General features: G+C 37.7%; 1 protein-coding gene across 28 annotated transcripts in view; it reads right to left on the bottom strand.

Moving 5' to 3' along the window:
* DLGAP2 (DLG associated protein 2) overlaps nt 1-24,170 on the bottom strand; it is a 459,301-nt gene that overhangs the window by 17,171 nt on the left and 417,960 nt on the right. For all 28 annotated transcript variants that reach the window (XM_064412077.1, XM_064412078.1, XM_064412082.1 and 25 more), the window contains 3 exons: nt 17,001-17,350; nt 6,880-6,965; nt 5,256-5,671 (listed from right to left, as the gene is read on the bottom strand). In XM_064412077.1, coding sequence (XP_064268147.1) covers nt 5,256-5,671; nt 6,880-6,965; nt 17,001-17,350 — 852 coding nt within the window. The remainder of the gene's footprint in view (nt 1-5,255; nt 5,672-6,879; nt 6,966-17,000; nt 17,351-24,170) is intronic.

Below are 24,170 nucleotides of genomic sequence, written 5' to 3'. Positions count from 1 at the left end.
TCCATGAAAAAATGATGAATGTTAGAGACAGAAGAGATTGAGATGTTTGGTGAAGACTAGAAGATTTTTCTTGTAAACAAATAATGATAAAATCTACCAATACACATAGACATAATATTCATATAATCCATAAACCTCCTTGTATTAGGATAATTTTGCCCAAATGTCAGGAAAGAGTCACACAACCTTAATTCTGCTCCCTGAGCATATGAAGCACTCCATTTTTGTTGTATGGTCCTGTATGACTTTAGCTCTGAAGACATACAAAACTCTGACCATGACTTCAGTGAGAGTAGGCTCAGGATTTACACCCCAATTAGAGATTGCGTAAATTGCACAATTAACACAATGGTGTCTTTTCCCCTGTATGTGTAGAATTGCTTGAGAAATTCTACAAAACCTTGTAATCAAAAATTATTTCATATCACAAAAGTAGAGAGGGAAAAGTTAGGCCTGTATTGATGAAATTGATTATGATCTGATGCTGTAACTCTGATCTTGACAGGTTAAAAGCTTTGTTCAATTGTGCCACTGCTGCACCAGCAGTGCACCAGCAGTGAGAAACTGCTAACAATCAATCTGCTTCTGGCATTCATTACTGTCTATTTAAATGACATATTTTAATTTAAATTTTCATTCAATTTGATCATTTCATTCCCCCCCCCCATACTTGTAAATAAATTACTCCACAATCTGAAATAATATGCCTGGAAAAATATTGAAAATGGCATGTAGTTCACTCTCCTAACTCAAAGTAGGGCATGATATTTGTCTAATCTCTAAAGTTAAATTAGTAATCTTTAGAAATATCATTTTACTATCTACAGTGTCTAGACACAAAAATAAATATATAATGTTCAGATGGCATTTTAGGACAGCACAGCCCTCATCTGGCAGTGCTCTGGAGAGTAACGGGATCCTTGTTCACCAATGGGTAAACAAGGGTCCCATTAAAAGCTAAATTCAAGAAGGAGAAGAAAACAAAGCTAAGTTCAAAAAGGAGAAAATTTCAGCAGAACAATACAAATGCTGGGAGGAATTATTGGATGTCACAGTGTAGGACTATACAGACTATTTCCGTACAGTTAAGACATTCTTTAGTCATTCACAACACTCCAAATGGAAATTTTAATATCTCCTGAAGCATAGATTTGTGAAAAGCATTAGAAAATTATGTCAGTAATTTCTCTTTGGTTAAAGGATAACTTATATTTGGTCAAACACCTAAGAAAGCTTTTATGGATAATTAATTCATGAATATACTAAAATCAATTGGCTGTGAGGTTTTTTTGTTGATTTTTATTCACCTAAAATTATGGGAGATTTTACTCTGTGTTTTCTATTACTATTCAGTCCCATTAGTAAAGCCTTTGCAGTATTGTGGAAATAGCAGCTAGAGGATTAGCTAGGAGTGGTCCAGTATCCATGGAATCAAGGGGAATGGGAGACAGAGGTGATACTTTGAACTCCCACTCTAATATCTTTATTTTTTTTCCCTGCTAGAGATCATTTTACTGCTATGCCAGCAGAGCTGCTAACCACAATGCAGAAAATACCAGCAAAACATTTCTGCTGGCATAGTTTATTCTATAGATAATTTTTGAACCTATCTAAGGATTTTTATGTGAGAGTAAACTCTGTAGAGCTGTTCTCCCTAACAAAGTTCTCCCTAACAAAGCAGATGGCACTGAGAAACCCAGGGTTGTCTTCTTTCCCCTGCCAAACCCTGCCTGCAAGCTGCGGGCAGGGACTGCAGTTCCCTCTCCCTGCTCTGCTCTTCCTGCTCCCATCACTGTGCTCATGGGATGCAGAGTCCTGACACTCTTGGTCTTCAATAGCTTTGTGACACTTGAAATTGTTTTCTTTGTCATCACCTACACACTAATAGCCAAACACAATTTTCAGGGTGTAAAACTGAAACTCCAGTCAGCACCCATGAGAAACACATATCTTTGCCTGGAGGCACCCTGTGAGTGCAAGTGACCAGATCTAACCCTGGGAAATGTTACAGACACATATCTATATTTTTATATATAATGAACACACACACATATATAAAAATAATAAACAGAGCACAAACAACTGCTTCCACAAACAATATAAGAACTTTGCAGAGACTCCAAATTAAAACTCACGGCAACTGACCAAACAAAAAAAAAGTTCTGAAATAAGGAGAGAGAGGTTATTTTTGTTGCAATGATTATCTCTTTTTCTAAGACCTGATGAGTGAAGTTCTTAAAACAACGTTATGGAACAAAAGGTTCAGTGAAAGAAAAGAATCAATATAGCAATCAGACAGCTTTTGCTGCTCTCAGGGCTGCTGTGTTAACACCAAAACTGAAATTGTTTTCTAAAATGCAGTTCTATTTTAACTGTTCCCATGTTTAAAACAAAATAGAAGTGGTATCATAAAGATAGCCTTCTCCTATGAGATGCAAAGCTATATTCAGTCTTCATGTACAATTAATATATCCAGGCCAAAAAGAAATGATTCAGAATTAAGAATGACAGTTTGAATGTGCAAACGTTGCTGTGAAGTGTTTTGGGAATAGTAGTCTTGCTGGAAGATGGAAAACCATATTTATTTGCTTTTGGCTCAGCCATTTCTGTTTATTTTCTTCAAGAACTGGCAAATGTTTAAATATGTCAAGATACATTTCATGTTATTAAACTTAAGTTCTTGAGGATACACACCTTACAACCTCTGTAGCTTAGACTGGGGGTACAAAATGTTTTAAAAACTCAACAGGAAAAAAATTATTCACACAGAGTTTTTAAAATGCTGTGAAGCTCATTCCACTGCTGAAATTAATTATTTGAAAACTTCATTTTACTTAATGTAAATGTTATTGGATGAAGTGATACCATTTAAAAATAATGTAATTTGGAAATTATTTCAGGAAGATCTCTTGAAATGCTTTATATACAATGAAAAATAGGAACTTTAGACACAGTCAGCTGAACACAAATTCTGACCTTGCAAACACTATGTAGACCTATTTGATAACTTCTTTAACCTATTAGGGAGGGTAAAAAGTTCCCCCAAGAACAAGTAATTAACCCATTTTTGTTAGTTTAAAAAAGAAACTTCAACGATTTCGGTTGTATTTCATCAACTCTGTTATCAGGGAACTGCTCTTTCTTTTTCTCTTCCAAATTTGAGTCCCTCTGCAAACAGGGGAAAAAAATCCTTGTACTATGTTTTGTTTTTTGACTGAAATATTCCAAGTTAGTGTCATTAATTCCTAATATTAATAAAAATTACTGAAGTCCACATTGTCTTCATGTCTTATGTACAATTTTTAGAAAACTACCTTCTTGATTGCCATTTCACCATGCAGTAAACTCTTCCAGAGTATATCTGGAGTGCAAGAGTATAGGTTCATATGATGGGAAGGAGAATGGTTCTGCATCTGAGAACAGGTAGTCAGCCAAATCAGGTCATCCAAGTTTTCCTCATATAGTATCCAGTTTCATATTCCAAAGAGTAACTGCTCTAACTGCCTCTCCACATCTCCCAGTGAGGGAGGGGTAGGGATGCAAGCGTGTTTCCAGTGCTCATTTCATATGGCTGCAGATTTGACTGGGGCTGTGCAAAAGGAAGAGCTTACAAAGAGAGAAGGCAGGAGAAGTCCAGCTCTTGCCTGCAGACTCCTTGCTAGGAAAGAGAGGGGCTAATGGCCTGTGTGTTTCTCCCCTTTGCTCCCCAAATAATCATACTCTTTCAAAGGAGATCAAAGTCTTGCTCTTTGAACTTGTGCTTCAGATGGAGAACACTGATGTTCCCACATCAGTAACAGGTGATCTGGGAAGCAGGTGCTTTGGGAATCTTAATGATGTCACTGAAATGTCAGTATTCAGCACTGCAAAGACTTGAAGAATTGAAAAATAGGACACATGTGAAAAAAAGAAGTACTGAGGAAGAACCATTATGAAAGGTTTGGAAAATCTTCCACAGGCTAATCAAAGGAAAATATGTTGTTATTTAACAGTCCCTAGAAGGGTGTTAAAGTCTAGTATCAATGGTAGGGGAAAATTCTGAGGTCTGCTCTGCCATGATGAAAATAAGGACAAAACCCACAGTCTATAAAGCACCAGAGGCTGAAGGAAGGAAAACTCACCACCCCACCCCAAATCCTCTGCTGTTACTTGGCAGACTTGTGTACAATACAGCAGAGAAATATGACTGTAAATAAAAAAACGATGACGTAAAAACATAGACATTTTTTGCTTTGAAAAGGTCAGTGCAAGAAATAGAAACTGGCCTTTTAGTCAGCATGCTGGCCTGGCTCAAGACCTGAGGGTACATCATAGCAAGAACTCATTGAGGAGGAAAGAAGATGATCAGGAAACAGTACTCAGAGGTGATGGTGAAATTTGTAAGAATGCAGGGAAAGATGCCAGTAAGAAAACTTAATATGAATTCATTTGTGGTCTGAAAAAATCTCAGCTGAGACAATAATTCAGATTGTCAGGAATTGAAATATTTATAAAACTGGGCCTGAAGAACAAGGATAATTGACCTCAAAGGGAATCACAGGGAGCTGGCTACTGAGTCCTAGGACCACTTTGATATATTACTATCATTAGCGCTGTCTTGGATCTTGTTCCAAAATAGTCTACATTATTTTTCACTTTATCCCATCACTCCTTTCAAGGTGTCCACAGGACATGAGAGAATAATAATGATTCTTGACAAAATTGTAATAAGAAAATGGAGCTGAATTTTCTAATAATGCATATGCCTGTCTAACTGCAGAAGTACTTTAACTGTTGTTCCTGCCTGCTATGCTTTCTGGTTTTCCAAGAGGCTGAAGTTCCTGTAAAGGAATGGAAACATTTTTAAAATGGCTGCTCACTAAGAGGCAAAATCCCAGGTTTCAGGAGAAGGGCAAAACAGTGTTCATGTAAGACCACTCTGTGTGCTCTGGCAAAGGGTCAAGCACTGGAATGGGAAGAATGTGTCAAATTTGGAGCTGTGGATGGAGCTATTGCACCATCTGAGCTCTATGTAATACCAGACAATACTTTGGTTCTGCACTGGACTCTAGAGTTGGTTCTTTAACTACTTCCGCAAAACCTTACTCTGGGAAGCACCATCTTGTGCAGCCAGCCACAGGACAGTGTTCTTATGCATTATGGTTCTTTGCTCCTACAGGATGAGTGAGGACAAACTGCAAACCACAGCTTTATCCTAACAGATTTCATATTTTAGTAATCGTCTGTATACTGAAAAGATACTGAAATGTTCTTACTTTCTTCCGAAAGATCATTCTCTTCTGCTTCTCTTTCCATTTCTTTGCACCACCCTTCCATTCTCTTAGTTTCAGTGTGTAGCAACTTCATAAACCAAGATCCGTCCCGTCGACAAGGAGACATTCGACCAGTCTCTACTGTCTCAATGGCTGGCTCCAGCCAGGGCTCTGGTGGTGGAAGGTTTGAGGTGTCAACTGGGGTCCTGTAATCTTCTCTGTAACTGAACAGTCCCTGTGTCCGTACAGTTCTCACCGCACTGTATTGGGTGGGTGTGCTGGGCTCTGAGTGCTGCTGGAATGACGAGCCAAATTGAAGTCCCTTATCCTCCATGGTGATGTGTCCTGGAAAACCCTCCAGTTCCAGGTCAGCCTGGACAGCTGCTGTTACACTGTTCGAGCGCTTGAATCGTCCATGTCTTGATGAAGAGGGAAGAAAGAAAAGACATTAACACACATAAATAATGTATGTGATGGTACAGAGCCACAGAATAATATTTCAGTGAGAAGGAATGGATTCTGTTCTTCTTGTTGGACTTTATGTTAAACATTTTTGCTTTGAGTATATCTCACTAAAATTAGATGGTGAGTAGCAACAGAGAGGAAAAATAAAATGCATAGTGGAATCATTGATCTAAGAAAGGGTACAAAAGAAAATAATTTAAATAGTCTCTGGAAGCAAATATTGATTTGTTCTCATACTACAAAACAACATGCGTCATTACTAAATAAACTGTAAATAACTAGCAGAACTAGAACTTCCTGATAGAAGTCTGTAAAGTATAGATGTATAAAATTTTCTAGTGTTCAGAATTTTAAGTAAAAAGATCTGAAAACCTGCTCAGTTAGGACTTTTGAGAATCCTGTAATAAAAGAAAGATAATATCAGCACATTTAAGACTGGGGGTTGGGGGTTTTTTGGTCTTATAGGGTGCCCATTAAAAGTTGATTATCCACTGTTATATGACACTGAATAATGACATTTAGGAAAAGCTTTGTGTTAAAACATTAGATAGAGAAGCAAAGATTATTTGTGAAATCTATTCACATAGGAGTCCATTGTCTCAAATTATTTGCAGTTCATGATGGCAAAAGGCAATTAGCAGCCAGATACTCTCAGACAGCTGCTGTGAAATGAGATAATGGTCCTGGTCCAGTACCTGACAAAGAGTACCTACCAGGGTTAACCTGTGGGTCAGTACATGGGCCTGTAGCTTTACAAAATTAGAGAACTGAACAAATCAGAAAGCTGATTCTAGTTTAGAATAAAGGTACCATCCTAAGAATTTTGTCTCCTTTTTTGGACTGGGAAAGCCTGGATCAGCGTGAGGAGTTCTATTGAAGGAAGACTGTTCCAATATGTGAGTCTTAGTATTTGTTCTGACAATAATTATATAAAGCTACTATTTCAATTTAATACTTTTATTTCCTTCCCTCCAATAAGATAAATTTGAAACAACTGCTAAACAATCTCCACAAATTTTACCAAATAATAAACATGCATATAAGAAATTTGGCTTTGGGAATTATTTAGTGGCAGCACCTGTCAGGTGTTATTTATTAAATCTGTTTACAAATGCATGTTGTGTTATGAAAGACTACAGATTTTTGAACATGCTTAAATTACCGTTTTTCATCTTCCACTTGAATTCCAACAGAGTGGTATTCCCGTAGGCCTCTGCTTTCAGTATCTGAATCAGTTGCTGTTTCCACCTAATTCAACACAAAAGATACATCTGCAGAGTGAGCATTGACAACTCAGCACAATTTTGCACACACTCATTCGAAATTAATTATATATTTCATCTCTTACTGCTAAGAAACACCTAGAACAATCAAATAAATACAATAGGTATTCAGCCTGGTATTATTGTTTTGGTGCTGTATCTTATTAAAGTTTTGCACAAATACTTCTGCTATGTAATTCCCTATTTCAAATCCAAGCAGAAGCAATTACTCAGTTTGGTGGGATCAGGGAGTAAACTTGGTCTGGAAGGGCTGTTCTTAGAATGAGGAATCCACAGGGTAACCCTGTCTTATAATATTATAAACCAGTCTCATTAAAGTCCTTGATTTACACAATAAAAAAAAAAGTCTGAAGTAGCCCCATAAGCTTGCATGTGATAAAAAGAAATGGAGCAATGAAATTTTATTGACAACTATGTTGACAAATATAAAACCATTAAATGATGTGAGGGATACAGCAGAATACCCTATCTCACCTTTTTTAAATAACACAGTCCTGAAAATGCTGTATCAAGCAGGCAATTTATGCACTTTTTAGAGCATTCCTATCTGAAATACACTTACCAAAATATATTCACAGTAGTTTCCTTCAAGACTGAGACTTGTGTTTGCAACTTTCTGTGGGATTTTATATAGCACTCCCCAACACCACACCGCCCCCAAGTCTTTGACACAGACAGAGCAAGTGCTGCAGTATGCAAATTATACTGAATCAAGGCAGAGGCAGGAAAAAAAGAAAGAGTAGAACTGACTTTTCCTTTTGAATTTTATTTTCACTGTTAAACAAAAAAAATATTATCAACTGGATTTCCATATGCACACTCCATGTGTGAATTCAAAGAATATATCTGATGATAAAGATAAGAAAAGTTTTACCCTTGCAGCAGTCACAGGCATCTCTGGAAAGAGCCTGATGGTCTTTGCAGCTGTGCCTCAGCTGCACTGTCCCAACCCCACCTGGTTTCTGAAGGGATCCAGGGACAAGGTGGGAGGAGGGTGGGAAATGAGTGCATATGTGGACTCTGCTTCTTGAGAAAGAGGGTTGCTGGTAACTTCTCCTTCCATCTTCAAGCTGTAGCTCAGTGTACATTCACATGTAGGTGAATGGAAGGGAACTCCAGCCAGCAATGAGTATACATTCATATTTACAAGAGTGTAAGTCTTGGAGATGTTAATGAGAACAGCTAGTGCAGGAATCCTCTAGTAAATGTGAATGGCATGCTTCAACTGCACAGTATAGCGCCAGGCACAGGTGTGCTAAAATGTCTGGCTATCAGTGTGACAGCAGTCCAGGAAAGACATATTTCCCAGCAATTCCCCTTATTCCACATAAAGTCTAGGGGACTGTGCATGCTGCCTGGAAGTGCAACTGCATGGAAGCTCACTGGTTTCCTTTTGATGGGCAATGCATTGAGAGAACTAAAATATCAGACTTGGTAACAGAAGGAGGTGTTATGAGTACAAAAAGAAAGATTCCTCTTGACATTGGCATTAAAAACACCCCTCAACCACAGAGGTAGCAGCTTGGAGGAAAAAAAGCCAGAAGAACCCACTGGAATGAGAGGTAAATTGGTTTCCTAGTTAAGGTGGATCTTGGCTGCAACATGGGTGAGAAGCTTCAGCTGCCTGGGGTGTCATAGTCTCTGAAGGAACACTGCTCCATGCAAAGCAGCCATGAGGTCCAGCTGTTAGCACAAAAAGATGTCTATCTATCAGAGATGCAGACTTATCTATAGCAAAGAAGAGTCCAAAAGAGCCTTAAATAACAAATTATAGTCTAAGTGAGGGACTAGGAGCTCAGCTAGTCTTTTCAGTGATTTGAGGAAAGAAGCATATAAAACACATTAATTTCCTGAATTAACTGGGCAAAGAATAAGATACTCATGTAGGCTGTTGAGGGGGCAGGGGGGAGCAGAGAGGCAAGTTACACTTGCAGCTTTGACTTCTGCAATGAGACCTCAGTCAAACATGTGTGGACAGGTTATGAAAAGTGAACTCATTCTCAGGGGCAGAGGAGATGATTGAGAGGGGACCTTATAAATGTCTACAGGTATCTGAAGGGTATCAAGATAATATTTCCAAGCCTTTCTCAGTGGTTCCAAGAGGCAATGGGCAGAAACAGAATACAAGGAAGAACTCCTTTACAGTGCGAGTTACCAAGCATTGGAACGGATCGTTCAGAGAGACTGTGGAGTCTCCTTCCCTGGGGATGTTCAAGAACCATCTGGATACACTCCTGTGCAGTGTGCTCTGGGATGACCCTGCTTTAGTAGGGAGGCTGCACCAGATGACCCAGTGTGGTCTCTTCCAACCCAACCCATTCTGTGACTGTGTAGTGAATAAGAGCAGATAACAAAAAATGCTTAGACTGTGGCTCCTGGTTGCACCTGTAGGAGTGCTGGCAGGAAGATGATGTCCAAGGTGGGGAAACATTTTCTGGAGGATGTTGTTTGATGTTGAAATCCATAAGAACAATTGGAGTGATGAGGAAGTCTCAACTGTTGCTAAGACCTGTGGTACAGGGGTTCATCCCAAAGCAACCAGTCAGTCTGAGTTAAATCACATAATTTAGGAATAGATTGCCCAGAGAAGTTGTGGATACCTTATCCCTGGAAGTGTGTTTGAGGCCAAATTGGATGGGACCCTGAGCTCCCTGGTCTAGTGAAAGGTGCTCCTGCCCATGGAAGGGAGTTGCAACTAGATGATGTTTAAAGCCTCTTCTAACCCAAATTATTCCATAATTCAATTCTATTTTATTATTCTGTTGGACTGGGTCCAAAGGAAAAGACCATCATAATTTCGTATTGCATCCACTTGTTGATCAAGCTCCTTGAACTTGTTTGACTGAACTGCAACTCCAGATGATGGTGTCAGTGATGTAGGCACAGGCTCCAGAGGGCTACAAGCCTTAAGGTTTGACAAGGGAAAAGAGGTTTGTGGGTGGCCAGATTGAAGTCGAACAGATGGGAACAAAGGATTTATCAGGGCCTTCTGCTCACTCAGAGCTCAGCACAGAAGGACAGGACATTGTGGCCAGTTCAGACCTGAGACAAAACCAGAGAGATGAAGCCAAGCTGACAGCTCCTCACATGACAGTCTTTGCTTTAGCCCTTTTGCAAAAAACTGCACGTCCTTCAAAGAGTGATATCCTTAGGATGACCATTTTTATATAATGTGCTCCTTGGTATCGAGGGAGTGAGTCCTGAGGTATGAGGGGTAGGCCAGATTCCTGAACACAGAAATATGGTAAGGAGGGTCAGTGGTATCACAGTTGTGGGGGAAACATACAGCTAGTAACACTCTGGAGGTGAGCAATGGCCAATGGACAGAGAATGGGCTTTAGCTTTCCACAGAGATGGCTCAGCAGCTCAGACTTAGTGTTGTTGGAAACATGATGATCCAAAGACATAAACAAAGATAGGCCCCTACAGAGAACATCAATCGGTCCATCAATTTTTTCTGCAACAAAGCAGGCAGACTTGCAATACACACCCTTCTTCCTTCTTGCATATAAAAAACATACCTGTTTTTGCCAGCTACATTGTTTAGTTAAGTAAGAAATAGCAGGTCTTCTTTTGAACTCTGCCTTTGATATGTGGAGGCAGATTTACCCTTTACCTTTATTTGGAATGGGTTGGTATCTTTCTATTGATGCAACACATTGAGAAAAAGTCTTTTATCTGTCTGTTTTCAAGTGTTTACTTACTGGCATTTCACCTAGAGATATAATCCTGAGTAATTTACCCAATATGCAATGGATACCTGGAATTCACAGGCACAAATGAAGCAATATGCTCTAAAATTTAATTCCAAAAAAATTATCAGAAAAATGATGATCCAGGTATCAAAATAAAAATTATATTACTTATCTCTAGATGTAAACTCTTGCCAAATTGTCCTTCCCTCCAGCTTGCCAAGACTGACACTAGCTAAAGGACCTGATGATTGCCTTGATATTTTAATGCTTTCATTTTATCACCATGCCTTGTAACAGCAGGAGAATGCCAATTTTGTGCATGTGTGTGTGCTCAGGCAAAATCTAGCATTGCAGATATTGTAACAACCAACAAAATGTAAAATGGTGGCAAATATCAAGACAAGTAAAAGTGGAAAATAAGACATTTACAATCATAAAGAAAAAAAATTGAACAACTAAATTGAATTGCTGTATGACAGATATTATAAAGACTCCTGCTAGAAAACAGCAGGAAACTCTCCTCTGATTGGCCAGGCTAAACTCAAATGAGCAGAAGATAAAAAGTAATACATTGGTTTGATTGTCTGATTCTTGAAACTCAAATAACTTTTACTAAATCTCTTATTATTGTCCTTGATTCATTGTTGTTTTAATATTTACATGGGTTATAAAAGCTTTAGTATTTTCAAATTGGCCTACAGTCTCAGTAAAGCAAAACAATATGAAGAATTTTATCTTGATATGTTTATGACAGAATCTCACACAAAAGAGGAAAGAAAAAATAGGCAGTCATATAAAAAGCAGAAGAAAGGAGTAGATCTAATATACTAAATCATCTTCCCCTCTCATTGCAAAAAAAAGAACAAAAAGTTTCTTAAAATTGGCATTTTATGCCATGAAATATGTTGTTATATGTGCTTATGTCCACTAGGCTTATAATATTAGTAGCAAATGCAATGATCCTTGTGAGTCCCTTCCAATTCAGGATATTCCGTGATTCTATGATTCCATGTCTTACCTTTCATAAAGACTTAACCGCCCCCTTCACATTCCTTGCTGTCCATACAAGGAGACAATACTATCAATCCTCAGAGATCAGTCACTGCTGATTGATACAGCTCTAAATTTGAAAAGTAACTAACATTGTACTTGTAGTGTTAGTGTAGTAAAGGATCCACGAGTAAATTATATCAATACAAAATTATTTGAATAAATGCAAATCACTATTGCAAGTAACTCACTTGTAGTAATCAATCTTAGTATGTTTATAGGAACTCATTCTAGCAAAGAATGCATGAACTAAATTATTCTTTCAAAGTATTTACTACTCTAAAAACAATCTTTATTTTTGTGTAAGCCTTACTCTGCTCTTAAACATGAGCACTGCAACTGCAATAATATTGCAGCATCCTAAAAATTCCAGCCTAAGTTCTATGCATACTGTCTCAAAGGTAGACTTGAAGTTAATACATTCAATGCATAAGAAAACAGATTTTAACCTGTTGGCTTTCGCTTCACTCTCATAAACATTAGCAGTAAGAGTCCTTCAGGCCACATTATCTCTCCCCATGCGACTTCACTGCCCTCAATGGGTTTTCACTGCTGTACCAATTTATTCTATAATTAGAGTTTAATAAACAATCTCTCTGATGATGTACAGGAAAGGAAATAATTCACCCTTCCTCTCTTGCATGGACTCCTCAGTGCTAACAAGACTAAAATAGAGTAGAAAACATTACTTTTGACACCAAATCAAGTACATGTGATTGTGAATTCATATAACCACTCTTAGGTATGGGGAGACCTTATTTGTATGCAGGAACTTCAAAGTAGGAAAAATACTTCAAATAAAACTACAGTACTAACAGCTATTGCTTTCCTTAACTGATGGAAGATTTTAACCAGCCAAAAACACACTCTTTCAAAATAATTTTTAGAAACCCAGCAAAATAAACCTATACTTTAAGGCTTGTGAGATTTTTTGTGTCTCACCATGGAGCTCCATTTTGCCACCCTGCTACTTCCCAGCTGAACATCTGGACTACTCAAATATGTGGCGTGGCATGGCACAGTAACTGCTAATTATCAAAAGGAGTGGCTTGAAAGCTTCCTCTGATCTTTTAAGAAAGGAGTTTTTACTAAAAATACAAGCCAGAGTATTGGGATTTATGTCAAGCTTATATGAGGTTGTAGCAAGAGAATAATGGACACATTAGAAGTTACTGATACCTTTTTTTTGGTGCATTTAATGCTAAGTGGCAAATTGGTCTGAACCAACAAATAATCACTGACTTCTCCACACAAAGGACTTCATACACTCCTCTCATGACAGTCTAGCAGACATTTTAGGAGAAGAATAAACAGTACTTACTTCTATAGCTTTGGATCATTTACGATCCAAACACCAGTGTAATCAATGCAAATATTTCTTTTGATTGCTGTGTATACACTGAAGTAGAGAACTGACAGAGATGGTATAACCTAAACTATACAAAGAAAATGTAGGTGCCTAGCTAAGCACATTTAACACATGGGTACAAAATGCTTTGTGTTAAAGGAGAATTCTAGTTTGAAAGTGCCAAATATAATGAAAAATGTTTTTATTATATGACACGAATAATTTATATATATATATATATATGTAAATTATGCCAAAGATTTCCTTTTGTCACAAAAAACTTAGGCAAGCAAGCTATTGCAATAATCTCCCTGGATACAGCCTTTAATTTATAAGAAGAATTTTTTCAATGTACATTCTGGAGATTATAAAAAACCCACTAGGTATTCTGAAGCGTGATCTTCTGATGATAAATGGAGATGACTGAGTCCATTCTCTACGCTACAATTAGGGCTTGTCTCCAAAACTATGACTGTGAATCAGCCTTCACACTTAGAATATTTGTTTCCATCTCATTTGTTTCCAGAGTTTCTGTTCATTTTGAGAAGCCTTGATGTCTTTTAAATAGAGAAGAAACAAAGGACTGCAGGTTTTGAAGACTTGAAATAAATAGGAGGAATTCCTTGACATGTTTTCTCATATATTTCACATTCCCAATGCTTTTAATATGAAATGGTTTATAACTAGAGCAGATTTGAAATGTTAATCATTAGCATATATACCAGGGTGTGCAAAAGAGCGAGGAAAATCCTGGAAAATATCTTAGCAACAACCTTGTTCTGATTTAGTGCTTATTTTACTCTTGACAATCCCTACTCTCCATTTTAATTCACATACTTTGATTAGTCTTTTGCTGTCATGATAGAAGACAGATATGAGGTTTAGAGTCACTAGTATTACAAGAGTCTTGTTCTTTTTATATCCATATATTCTTTCAATTGCTGAATAAATTTTTAATCTCAAAATCAGTATTTTGAAATTCATTTGAATTTCTAAGTCAGCATATTTTTCCCAGTGCCTATTGACATGCCTGACAATATTTACCTTGATTTAAATATGTCAGTGGAAAAAATAAAACTAAAATTTAAAAAACAAAAACAAAACAAAACAAAAAAAAAAACAAACAAAAAACCTAAACCAAAACAAAAATCCCAAAGCCCCCAGCTATTATCTGAAAAAGCTTCGTTTCCAAAGCTTTTATATTTTTGTTCAAAATCCCATCTGGGATAGAACTAACACACCGTGAGATGGATTAGTGTATCTGTGCTGTTCTCTGTCTCTGCAGAGAGGTGTTACAGATGTACAGTAACTCCAGGGCTTCTCTAGGAGCTCCAGTGCTTCTCTGTGCGTGTGAATACCTCCCCTATTGGCACATGCCTGGCATGCCAGGGCTTTTCAAAAGGACTTCTATTCACTACATGTACGCTAACAAATCACATATCTCAAACACATGGAAGCCCTAGGCTGGTCCATTGTATTTCTGCTTGCAGTGGCACCTCTGGTCACTCTGCACCTTCATTCCTCTCTGCTCCTGCACGAAGCTCTCTTGGCAAACATTCTCCCATCAATGTGTTAAAGGAGTGGAACGGTAAAAAATGCACAAATTAACCATCCTGATAGCAAATTAACTAATGCAAATAAATGCAAATTCAATGCATTACCCTGGCATAGCATGCTAATGAGAAAACAAGTCATTTAGTCAATCAAGGAAATATGCAAATAAAAAACATCCTTTTCCAAAGTACTTTGACATAGAAGTCTAAAAGAAATTAAATACTGCAACTGTACTTTGAGTATATAAATTACTATTTGTGTAGTTTGCAATAAGAACATTCTACCTTGTGGTTTTTTTCTGTTCCACTTGGCAATAGCAATATAACAAAATGTATTTCCGATTTAAAAATACTGCAGAAATGTATTTTTCTCACTAATGTGATGTTTGAAGCTTAATGCTAAAAAACCCCCAAACAACTAAAATGTACTCAGCATACTGTTGAAAATTCAGCTTTATCTAATGTCAAATGGTACAACCAAGCAGTTTGTATTTCTTGAAAGATAATAAATAGCTTGTCCTTCTAAGACCAGATGTTGCAAACAGCATTTGCCTTTCTCCATGTGTGCATCTGAGGACCACTGTTACAGTCCAAATGTCAGATGGCAAGTTGCTGTGGAAGATCTGCTGCCCCCAAGGAAATCCTTGCACGGGTGTTTTTGTGGACTATAAGCACATATGATTAAACACAGCCCACATAAAGAAGGGTCAGGGCCCAGTGAAAAGTACTTGTTATCACCTGTAGTAATAAACAGGATCAAGAAATGTAATCAGTGTTCCAGAATTAATTGCTGGAATATCAGGATGGACCAAATCAAGACACCAACATTGATAAATACCACCATGCACAGTTGCTGTAAAGGAGAGATAAGAAAAACACTAGATGCTATTCCTTTCTGAATAGTAAGTTTCAGGTTAGGAGCTAAAAGGTTCCAAAGATTTCTTTGCTGCTCCCTTGAACTTTTCAGTGTTATCTCACAAGCTCCTTCTCTGAACAATTTAGGATACACTAATTACTTTGTAAGACATTTGAAAAGTGGGCATCTGAATATTTTTCCATGGTTGCTAAATTGAATTCTACATTTCTGCATCCGAAGAATCAGAAGCAAATACTTTTATGTCAAGGAAATGGACAAACAGCTTTCTGGCAAAGCTGATTCCTTCTCATTAGTCTAATGCATTGTAGAAAATGTAGCAAAATTACAGCATGCTAAAATGTTAATCTGTAAAGTTCAATCAGCAGCTGCGGCATGCTTAACCCAAACACTTTTCTATGACTATATTATAAAATTAATGGAAATGCAATTACTACTTTTTAAAGAAAATCACATATTTTGTTTTATATCTTGTATATTTCCAATATACAGTCACTCACTGGGCTCTTTTACACGGATGATTACCTTCTCAAGACCTATGTTGCTGCCTCCACAATACCAATGTCAAAATAAATGTCAGTTTCTCTGTAGCTAATCTAGCAAAAGTAAGCTCAAAAGTGAACCCAGTGATGTAAAAGGGGATATTCAGCAGAATAGAAGCCTAAAATTTCCTCCACTCCTTCTCAAAGGACTTCATATTCTTTCCAAGTTCAACTTTCCAATTTTTATTATTAGCTGGTATTTCCTAAGGGTTTGAACAAATGACCATTTCTAGCTATCTAGTACTTACCATTTAGCAGAAGGAATAGCAATCAAAATTTGCATTTGGAATTGTCTTATTTCATTTGCCTGAAACAACAGAGCTTGACTAAGCTTTCCACAGTCTGACACACATTTTGTCAGGTGAAATAAATATTTTGGGTTTTGATGGACAAATGGAAGAATGCTCAAAGACTGTGTTTATTAATGTTTTTTTATTACTTGCCATCTCTAATTATGCTGTATCTACAGCAGAACATTTCTTTCTCTTTTTTGGTACCAAGCACAACTAAAAGGGCAAGGGTCTCTCTTTAGGTAGAATACTTGAAGGTTGAGTGGCTTTACTCATTTTCCAAGGTCAAAAGAGAAATATAATGGAAAAAGTGCAGTAATGCATTTTAAAGCTGGTGAAATTCTATAAAAAGGACCGTTAATTCATGGAGGGAAGGAGATGAACATGCTGTTCACCTGTAGCTCTGCAGTATAATTTTCATATCAAGTGTTAATGACAGGTAACCTCCCTGGAGATTTATTCATTCATTTTCTCCTAGGTACAGTGTATTAGCCGAAGGCTTTTCTGCACAGCCATGATGTGAATTGCAATTAACGCTAAGCAGCCAGGGGTTGTTTGTTAGATTATTAGAGCAAGTGAAGCCGAATGACTCACTCTATGCTCTTTACAGAAAGAAGACGAGCAAGACAGATGTTTATGATAGGCTACCTGGATGCCTATAGAGGAACGGCGACTCTTGAGGAACTCCTCTGCTTTTGTCACCAGGATGGCCTTGTCGCTGGTCCGAATGGCGGTGCTCTGGCTCTCGGCCGCGTGGCGCTGGGCAGCCGCTGTCTCCAGGGCGAGGTTCATGGCCTTGTTGCTGTCCAGGCTGTCGGTGGAGTTGTACATCCCTCGCCCGTCCTGCGGCCACGGGGATATCCTCTGAGTCCGGCTGTCGTGATACGCATCCTGCGTGGATTCTGTGCTGCTCTGTGCCGTGACGGAGATCAGTGGCTTGGAAGTGGTGCGAGGGGGTACTGGTGGTGGTGTTTTCTTGTAACTTGTATAAGTTACAGCTATGGAAAGAATTAAAAGAAAAAAAAAAAAGCAGAAAGAAAAAAAGAAAGAAAGAAAGAAAAAAGGTAAGAGAGAAATCAAGATTAATTTGATGGAAATTTGACAACAGAAATCACCTTAAGATTGTGCTATTTAAAAATAATGATGGTGCAACATAGCACTCTTCATCAACCTCACTATTATTTGAAAGTGTCACTCAGAGTCAGATGGCCATCCACAGAAACATTTTATTTCAACAAGGAAGGAGGAAGGGGTGGAAATGGGAGTACCAAATTACAGAGAAGATGAGAGACAGTTAGCAAGGATACGTGTGTTAAGACTTGTGCTGGATAAGTACACACTGAGGCTTCTGAGATTAAAGGATAAAGCTCATAAAAGGAATAAAATAAGATTTTTTCCCCTGTTCTTATTGTCTGAACTGTGAGCTTTGTGGTATGCCATACTATTTTATGGTATGCCACACTACTTTATGGTATGCCACACTATAACATTTTAAAATCCTTCCAGGTACACTGGTTGGAATTAGGCAAGGTTGGCTACTTACTTATGCAAGAAGCATGTATTTTAAACATTTTCTCAATACAGTTAACAAAAGGGAATTCAAGACATGTTAAAAATATTGTAATATATGCAAAGCTATTAAGACTTTGATGAGCAGAGCAGTTCTGAAGCTGGTTTAACACAGATTCTCTCTTCCAGCATAAGGCTCAACAAAACATCCAAGAAAACTCTGCGGATGCAGAACTGTGCCAATACTACATCCTTACAAAATTAAAAAAATTCATAGAGATTAATTAATAATTAATATAACAAAGATGAATATTCTAATTGTCTAAGCCCACTATATGCTTTTTCACTTTTTTTTGGTACTAAGAGTATTCCTCCCGTGGAAGAGTATTTTCCCCAAAGCACATGCAATCATAATTCATAAAATTAGCAACTGATAAAAAATGCATTGCGGTATATCTTTCTTTATTCCTGTATGGAGAAACCAAGTCCAGTTCACTTCTTGTATAGTTACAGGAGTAAGATTGCCTTTGTCTGGTGATACTAATGGATTGACATTGCAACAGTTACTCAGGTAATCTTGGAATTTGGGTTACTTGAGTCCAAAAAAGGTTCTGTAAGTGTTCCTCTTCACATTACACCAGTATGGGCTGATAAGCAGTGAAGTCAGCCTCTCCAGCTGTGTTTTTTTATATAAGGCTATGTTGCAGCCATCTGGAATGGAGAGATTGGCTTAGGAATTAACACCTTGGACTGCTAAGCCTCTATCACCAGGTTAGCCTATGTGAACAGTGAGTCTAGAGAAAGTGACTTTTAAATGTTGACTCTTCATAATCATACATTAAAGTGTTATCATACATAAAAAAGAGAAAGGCTGACCTAGGAAAGAAAACCTTAATTTAAAAAATATTTTGAATTACTATTGATGCTGCTCAATTCTGGTAGAGATTTAGAGCCTTGCTCTGAGCTAAATTGCTCTAACAGAGTGAAACATGTAAAAGATGTGAAACATGCTCTTCAGAATCTGAGACTGTGCTTTTTTAGAAGTGGTATTTTGTTGTCCTATCACCAATCTTATCTCCTGTCAGTTTTTTGACCAGCAATTAAGAAAGAAAGAACTCAATATTTTTCAGATGCTTTAGGGAATACCGAAGGTTCACAGAAGAAGGGGGAGACTGTAAATCTTGGAAATTAAGTCAGTGTCTAATGAACTCAAGCAGTGGATCTGAGGAATGTTTCCACTAAGAGACTTGCCATAATGCTGCTCCCCCACTCTGCAAATGTAGATGCAAGTGATCAACATGCTGGAAAACATTATAAATAGAGAAAATGGGGTGAAATAGGGTGAACAGTATCCAGCAGAGGAAGCAAATTTTACCTGCAACATAAGACAGGTTATCACTGTGATAACTACTTTACTGCTTTTACATCTGTCTTCATGTAAAAGAATAGCAGTGAATAATGAAACATATGGTTAATGTGATAATGAAACATCACAAGCAGGTATATCCCTACTACTTGAGCAGCAGATCACTTCTCTGTCTAATGAATATAAATGTTAAACTGCTCTTGCAACCCTTCTTAGCTGACTTAATCTTAATTTACATTTCTGAAAAAAAAATTCTTCCTGTGGCAAAACCAAAACAATTTCTTGCCTTTTTATCTTCCCCCCCTTTTTTCTCCCCCTAGGACTGAATCTTTTATTCTAAAAAAGTGTGATTATTTCAGTGGAGTGACATGATTTAAAGCCACCAAGTATCAGAGTAACTGCAGTGCTCTGGCAAGCATTTGATTGCGAACACTATACAGAAATTAAAAATCCCACAGATGTTCAATAAAGAGAAGAAACTTCCAGTAGACTGGAAGTTTGTGGGAAACTGGCTACATGTTTACAGTGAAATATGGCAGGAAGAAATTCAATTAATTCCTATACAGTCACAGAGATCAAATATTGAACAGGGAATAAAAAAATCCACCTCTACACTGTTAATGAGTTTGTATCTGGAATAACAGTTTCAGAGACAGAAATCTGGGACTAATTGGAGACTAACAAAATCAAGTAAGAGGACAGAGACCTGCATTTGAGAGTCAAATCTTGCTACCAAATTCTATTTGCTTAATCACTCGAGTGGTTCTAGTGAAGTAAATAGGATAACTTGGCACGCGTTGCTGACTTAAGAGACAGCTACATAACAGATTAGGGTCTTGTTAAAGGACAAAGTAACACAGTAATTCACAGTTTACTGTTCATTCTTGGTTTTAGATCTCTAATAAAAAAGTACTGCCTTAAGGTCGGAAGCATGAAACTTTATGTCACTTGCAAATTGTTTCCATTACCAATGGCATCAAGGAATAGTCCTGGTATCAACAATAACCCTTTTCTATCGTGTCTAGTTCTTGGTCCTGGCAATCATAAATGCAACCCATTATATATGGGAAGAAGAAACTTTTCCTGCTCCTAATAGAAAATGAACTTTTTATTTATCATCTGCTTATGCTGATGAACGGGAGCTTCTGTCACCTTTGCATTGTTCTCTACCTTGTACATTTTATTTGCCTTAGTAGTTAGTCCAAAGCAAGCATATAAAACCTCCTCAGCACTGCTTCGTGTCTTCCCCATTTTTAGTGTTCATTCTGCAAACTCCAGAGCTGTGGAGGATTTTGCTGGCCCCACAGAGAGGGTTGGTGCTGGGCAATGCATTGTCCTGGGGTGCTGAGCACTGACTGAGGACAGTGCCCCATAGCTCCGCAGGGCACTGCTGATGAAAATTGAACTGGGAACGAGGAGACTGGGATGGAGAATTCTTGCCTTCAGTGCAGACAAGCTGAGCATCAAGGCAGCTTGGATGATGTCCCAGCATGAGGCAGGCCTGTGGAAGAGCACCAGGAGGGCAGAGCTGGTGCAGGATGGCTTCAGGCAGATTTAAATTGTGCACTTAAACAGATGCCAGAGACCTGCTCCATGTTTGGACACAAAAGACGCCAATGCAGAATAATCTGCTGTTGTTTCTAGTGCTGACCAAAGATTTCTGAATTCTTTAGCTTTCTGATTTATTTAATTTTTAGTTGCTTTATCCTGAATATTTCTGATATTTCTCTCACCAGTCCTGCTGCTGAGCAATGAGGCTCAAGCAAAGTAAAAGCAACAGGCCTCTGCAATGCTGTTAATCAGTTTGCAAAATCTATAGCTGCTCTGAAATGCAAAGAAAAAAGAAAGTAGATGGCACAAGACATAAATATGTCTTTTTATAAACAAACTAGAAAAAGAAACAACAATTTTCTTTCTGGTTGTATTCAAAGGATATCTTGATTATAAAAAGCAGAATTTATTTTTTGCTTAATTTAATAAAGTGGGAAAAATATTTTTTGAATTCTGAACAAACATTTTGTCTCCCTCTATTAGCTTATAATAAACAATCAAAAATTACAAAAATGGTGACAAACTGTTCTAATTCTGAACCATATGGGTATTTCAGACTCCTATTTGAATCAAAGTATTAACTGCTTAGGTACATGCCCCACTTCAACATAAATATGTCCAAATGGGTCTGCTAGATTTTCCTTTAAGGAAGGGCATTTAGAAAAATTAAGAGAAAAGAAAATGGTTCTGTGCTGCTTCGTCTTGGGCCAAAATAAACAATGATGCAAACCACGTATAAATTGTTCAGGAGATATGAGAAAGTAACAACGCAGCATAATATCACTCAGTCAGGAAAAAGTGTAAAGCATCAAATTAGTTTTGTAGGGATTGATATCTGAAGTGTCAGACCCTCACATGCACAAGATTGCCTACCAGTGCTGAATTTGGCACAGAGGTGACTAGGAAGGACCTGTTCTGTAAACCACTTTAATTTTTTTATGTGCTCTGTGATGCCAGCCAGGCAGCATCGGTCACAACCAGAATAACAGGCACTCTGGCAATACTGCAGAGCAGCCAGAAAGATGATTCCAGCACTGAAGAACTGGCAATTTGGTGGTTTGGATACACACAGTAGAAATACAAGAAAGATTTCCTGATAATTCATAAGCAACAGTTTAACTGATATAGCTGGAAGCAGAATATCCTCTTAATCTACACTGCATTTGTCTAAACTTGCTAAAAGTTACTGTTGATGCAGCCATAGAAGTCTGGCCATATTTCAGTGTCAGCAAAGTTTATACTAGAAATAAAATTACTAAAATAACTCAATTTAGATATAACTTCAGGTTAGCCATAGACCTTCACAGTCACAAGGCAGTAGGAGAAATGTGATCTCTTTGATGAAATAGCAGTGGCTGTGGGTGACATTCAGAACACCTTTCAAAAGGCAGCCTTTTAATAAATCACCACTTTTGGTCCATTTGCAAGATAGAATCACCTGAGGGGTTTTTACAAATCAATATAACCATTAAGCACTTAGTCAAAATAACATTATTTAGGCTGAGATCACAAAGTTAGCTGGGTGATGAATTTAAATGAAAGCACCATCAATTAGAGGAAATGGTTGTGGCAGGAATAAACTGGATTTTCTGTTTTGTAAGGAGGTTTATCCAGAAGGAGGATAATTGCTCTGCAGGGAGCTGGGAGCTGCCCTGGAGGCAGAGGTCCCAGGGGCTCGCTGCTGCAGGCACACAGGGCTCCTCGGAGGAGCCACAGCAGCACAGAAACCCAATGCAGGTGCCCAGGCTGGAGCTGGAGCTTCTGCTTTGCACAGGGAAAGTCAGCACCAAGCCTGAAATTAATTCAGGAGTGGAAAAAGAGACCTTCTCATAACAAATGGCAACAATAAAATCTAACCCTGTATCAAAAGACTGCTCAGTTTTTGGAATAGCATTTTGGTGTACACTGTTTTAGCCAAAGGCTTTGGAAGTCCCAGCTAGCATGACTGTCCCTGAAATGCCCTGAAATCTCTTCACTGCTCTCCATCATGGTCATTAGAAATGCTGAGCTACTCCTAAAATAAAAATGTACATATGGATGCCTAACAGTTACTTCTCAAAACACAGAATAATGATCATTAAAAGAACATTAAGAAATCAAAGGGGACTTTTGAGAAAAAAAAATCAGACACTAAAATAGTTTATTTCTCACAAAAAGAATTAATTATTTGATGATTTTTCTAACAAGGCATGGATGTCAAAAATAAGAATACAAATCGACATTTAAAAGAGAGGGTGTTGGGACACATCTTTTTACATATGTCTTTTTTCATCTTCCATTACACCAGTCTCTGATTCCAAACATAATTAAAAGGAGACTGTAGTAGTAGGCCAGTTTAATTGTACAAAATAATCTGCTTTTCTTACTCAAATTCTGAAATGTTAGTAAGGGGTTTTCTTCTTGAATCAGTTATACCTTTAAAGATCAGTCATAAAAAAAAGCTTGGTTTTAACATGTGTAGCCTCTGGTATTTAATTAAGAAAAATGGACCGGTTAGAATGATGTGGAAAAGGTTGAATCAGACTGTTTGGATCCAAGTAAATCAGTAAATCACTCTGTTTGGATCCAAGCTTGGCATTTTCAATGTGTGCCCTCAGTGAGTGACTACCTCAAAACCTACACTGATTGCAGTTTCTACTTTGTGCTTTCAGTGCTGAAGCAGCATACTCAGGCTGCAGAGAAAAAAAAGAGGAATTTGCTCCATTACCTGACCCTAGATGGGCACCTGAATGTAAATCAAGTTCTTCAGAGTGCTCTTCTAACACACCCACTTGTACTTAAGTTGAAATACTGTCTGTATGTGAGTATAGGGCAAGTGAGAAACATGTCACAAACAGTCCAGGCATCTCCATCCCTTTTCTTTGCTCCTCCCTGGAAAGGTCCACACCTTTGTTGACTGCTCTGGTGGTGAAAGATCCTGTAATTTCTGAGGGCTTTCCATGTTCAAGAGTTTCTCTGTTTTAAACGTTGTTGAGAGTGGGGTTTTTTTAAATTGTAAGAATATTCAAACCTTGTAAAAGTAGTCATTAAAACTTACCACTGTCATACTGTGATTCAAATTCAAGAGATAATTTTGGTTTAAAATAAATTAACTCCTTTAATTAAATTCTGAATAAATTTCTCTCTAACATAATCAGAGAGATGCTTTAGTTGTTAACCTATCTTTCTGCTTCTCCCCTTTTCTCATTCAGCCCTCCATGATGAATCCTAGCCAGTAAAGGGACCAGAGAGTTTCTCATTAGAGAGAGAGTCTCAAGTTTGGGTATCTGTGAAAAGACCCTGTTCTTTCCCTTTGAGATTAAACAGTAAGAAACAGTGATATAAATATATCTCACTGTGGTGTATATATATATACATATTATATATAAGATAAAAGAATGGCAGTGATATTT

This window comes from Passer domesticus, chromosome 3 (assembly GCF_036417665.1).
Source record: "Passer domesticus isolate bPasDom1 chromosome 3, bPasDom1.hap1, whole genome shotgun sequence".
Taxonomy (NCBI): Eukaryota; Metazoa; Chordata; class Aves; order Passeriformes; family Passeridae; genus Passer; species Passer domesticus.
The sequence above is the reverse complement of the archived record's forward strand: the minus strand, read 5'-3'. Positions and strand labels throughout refer to the sequence as shown.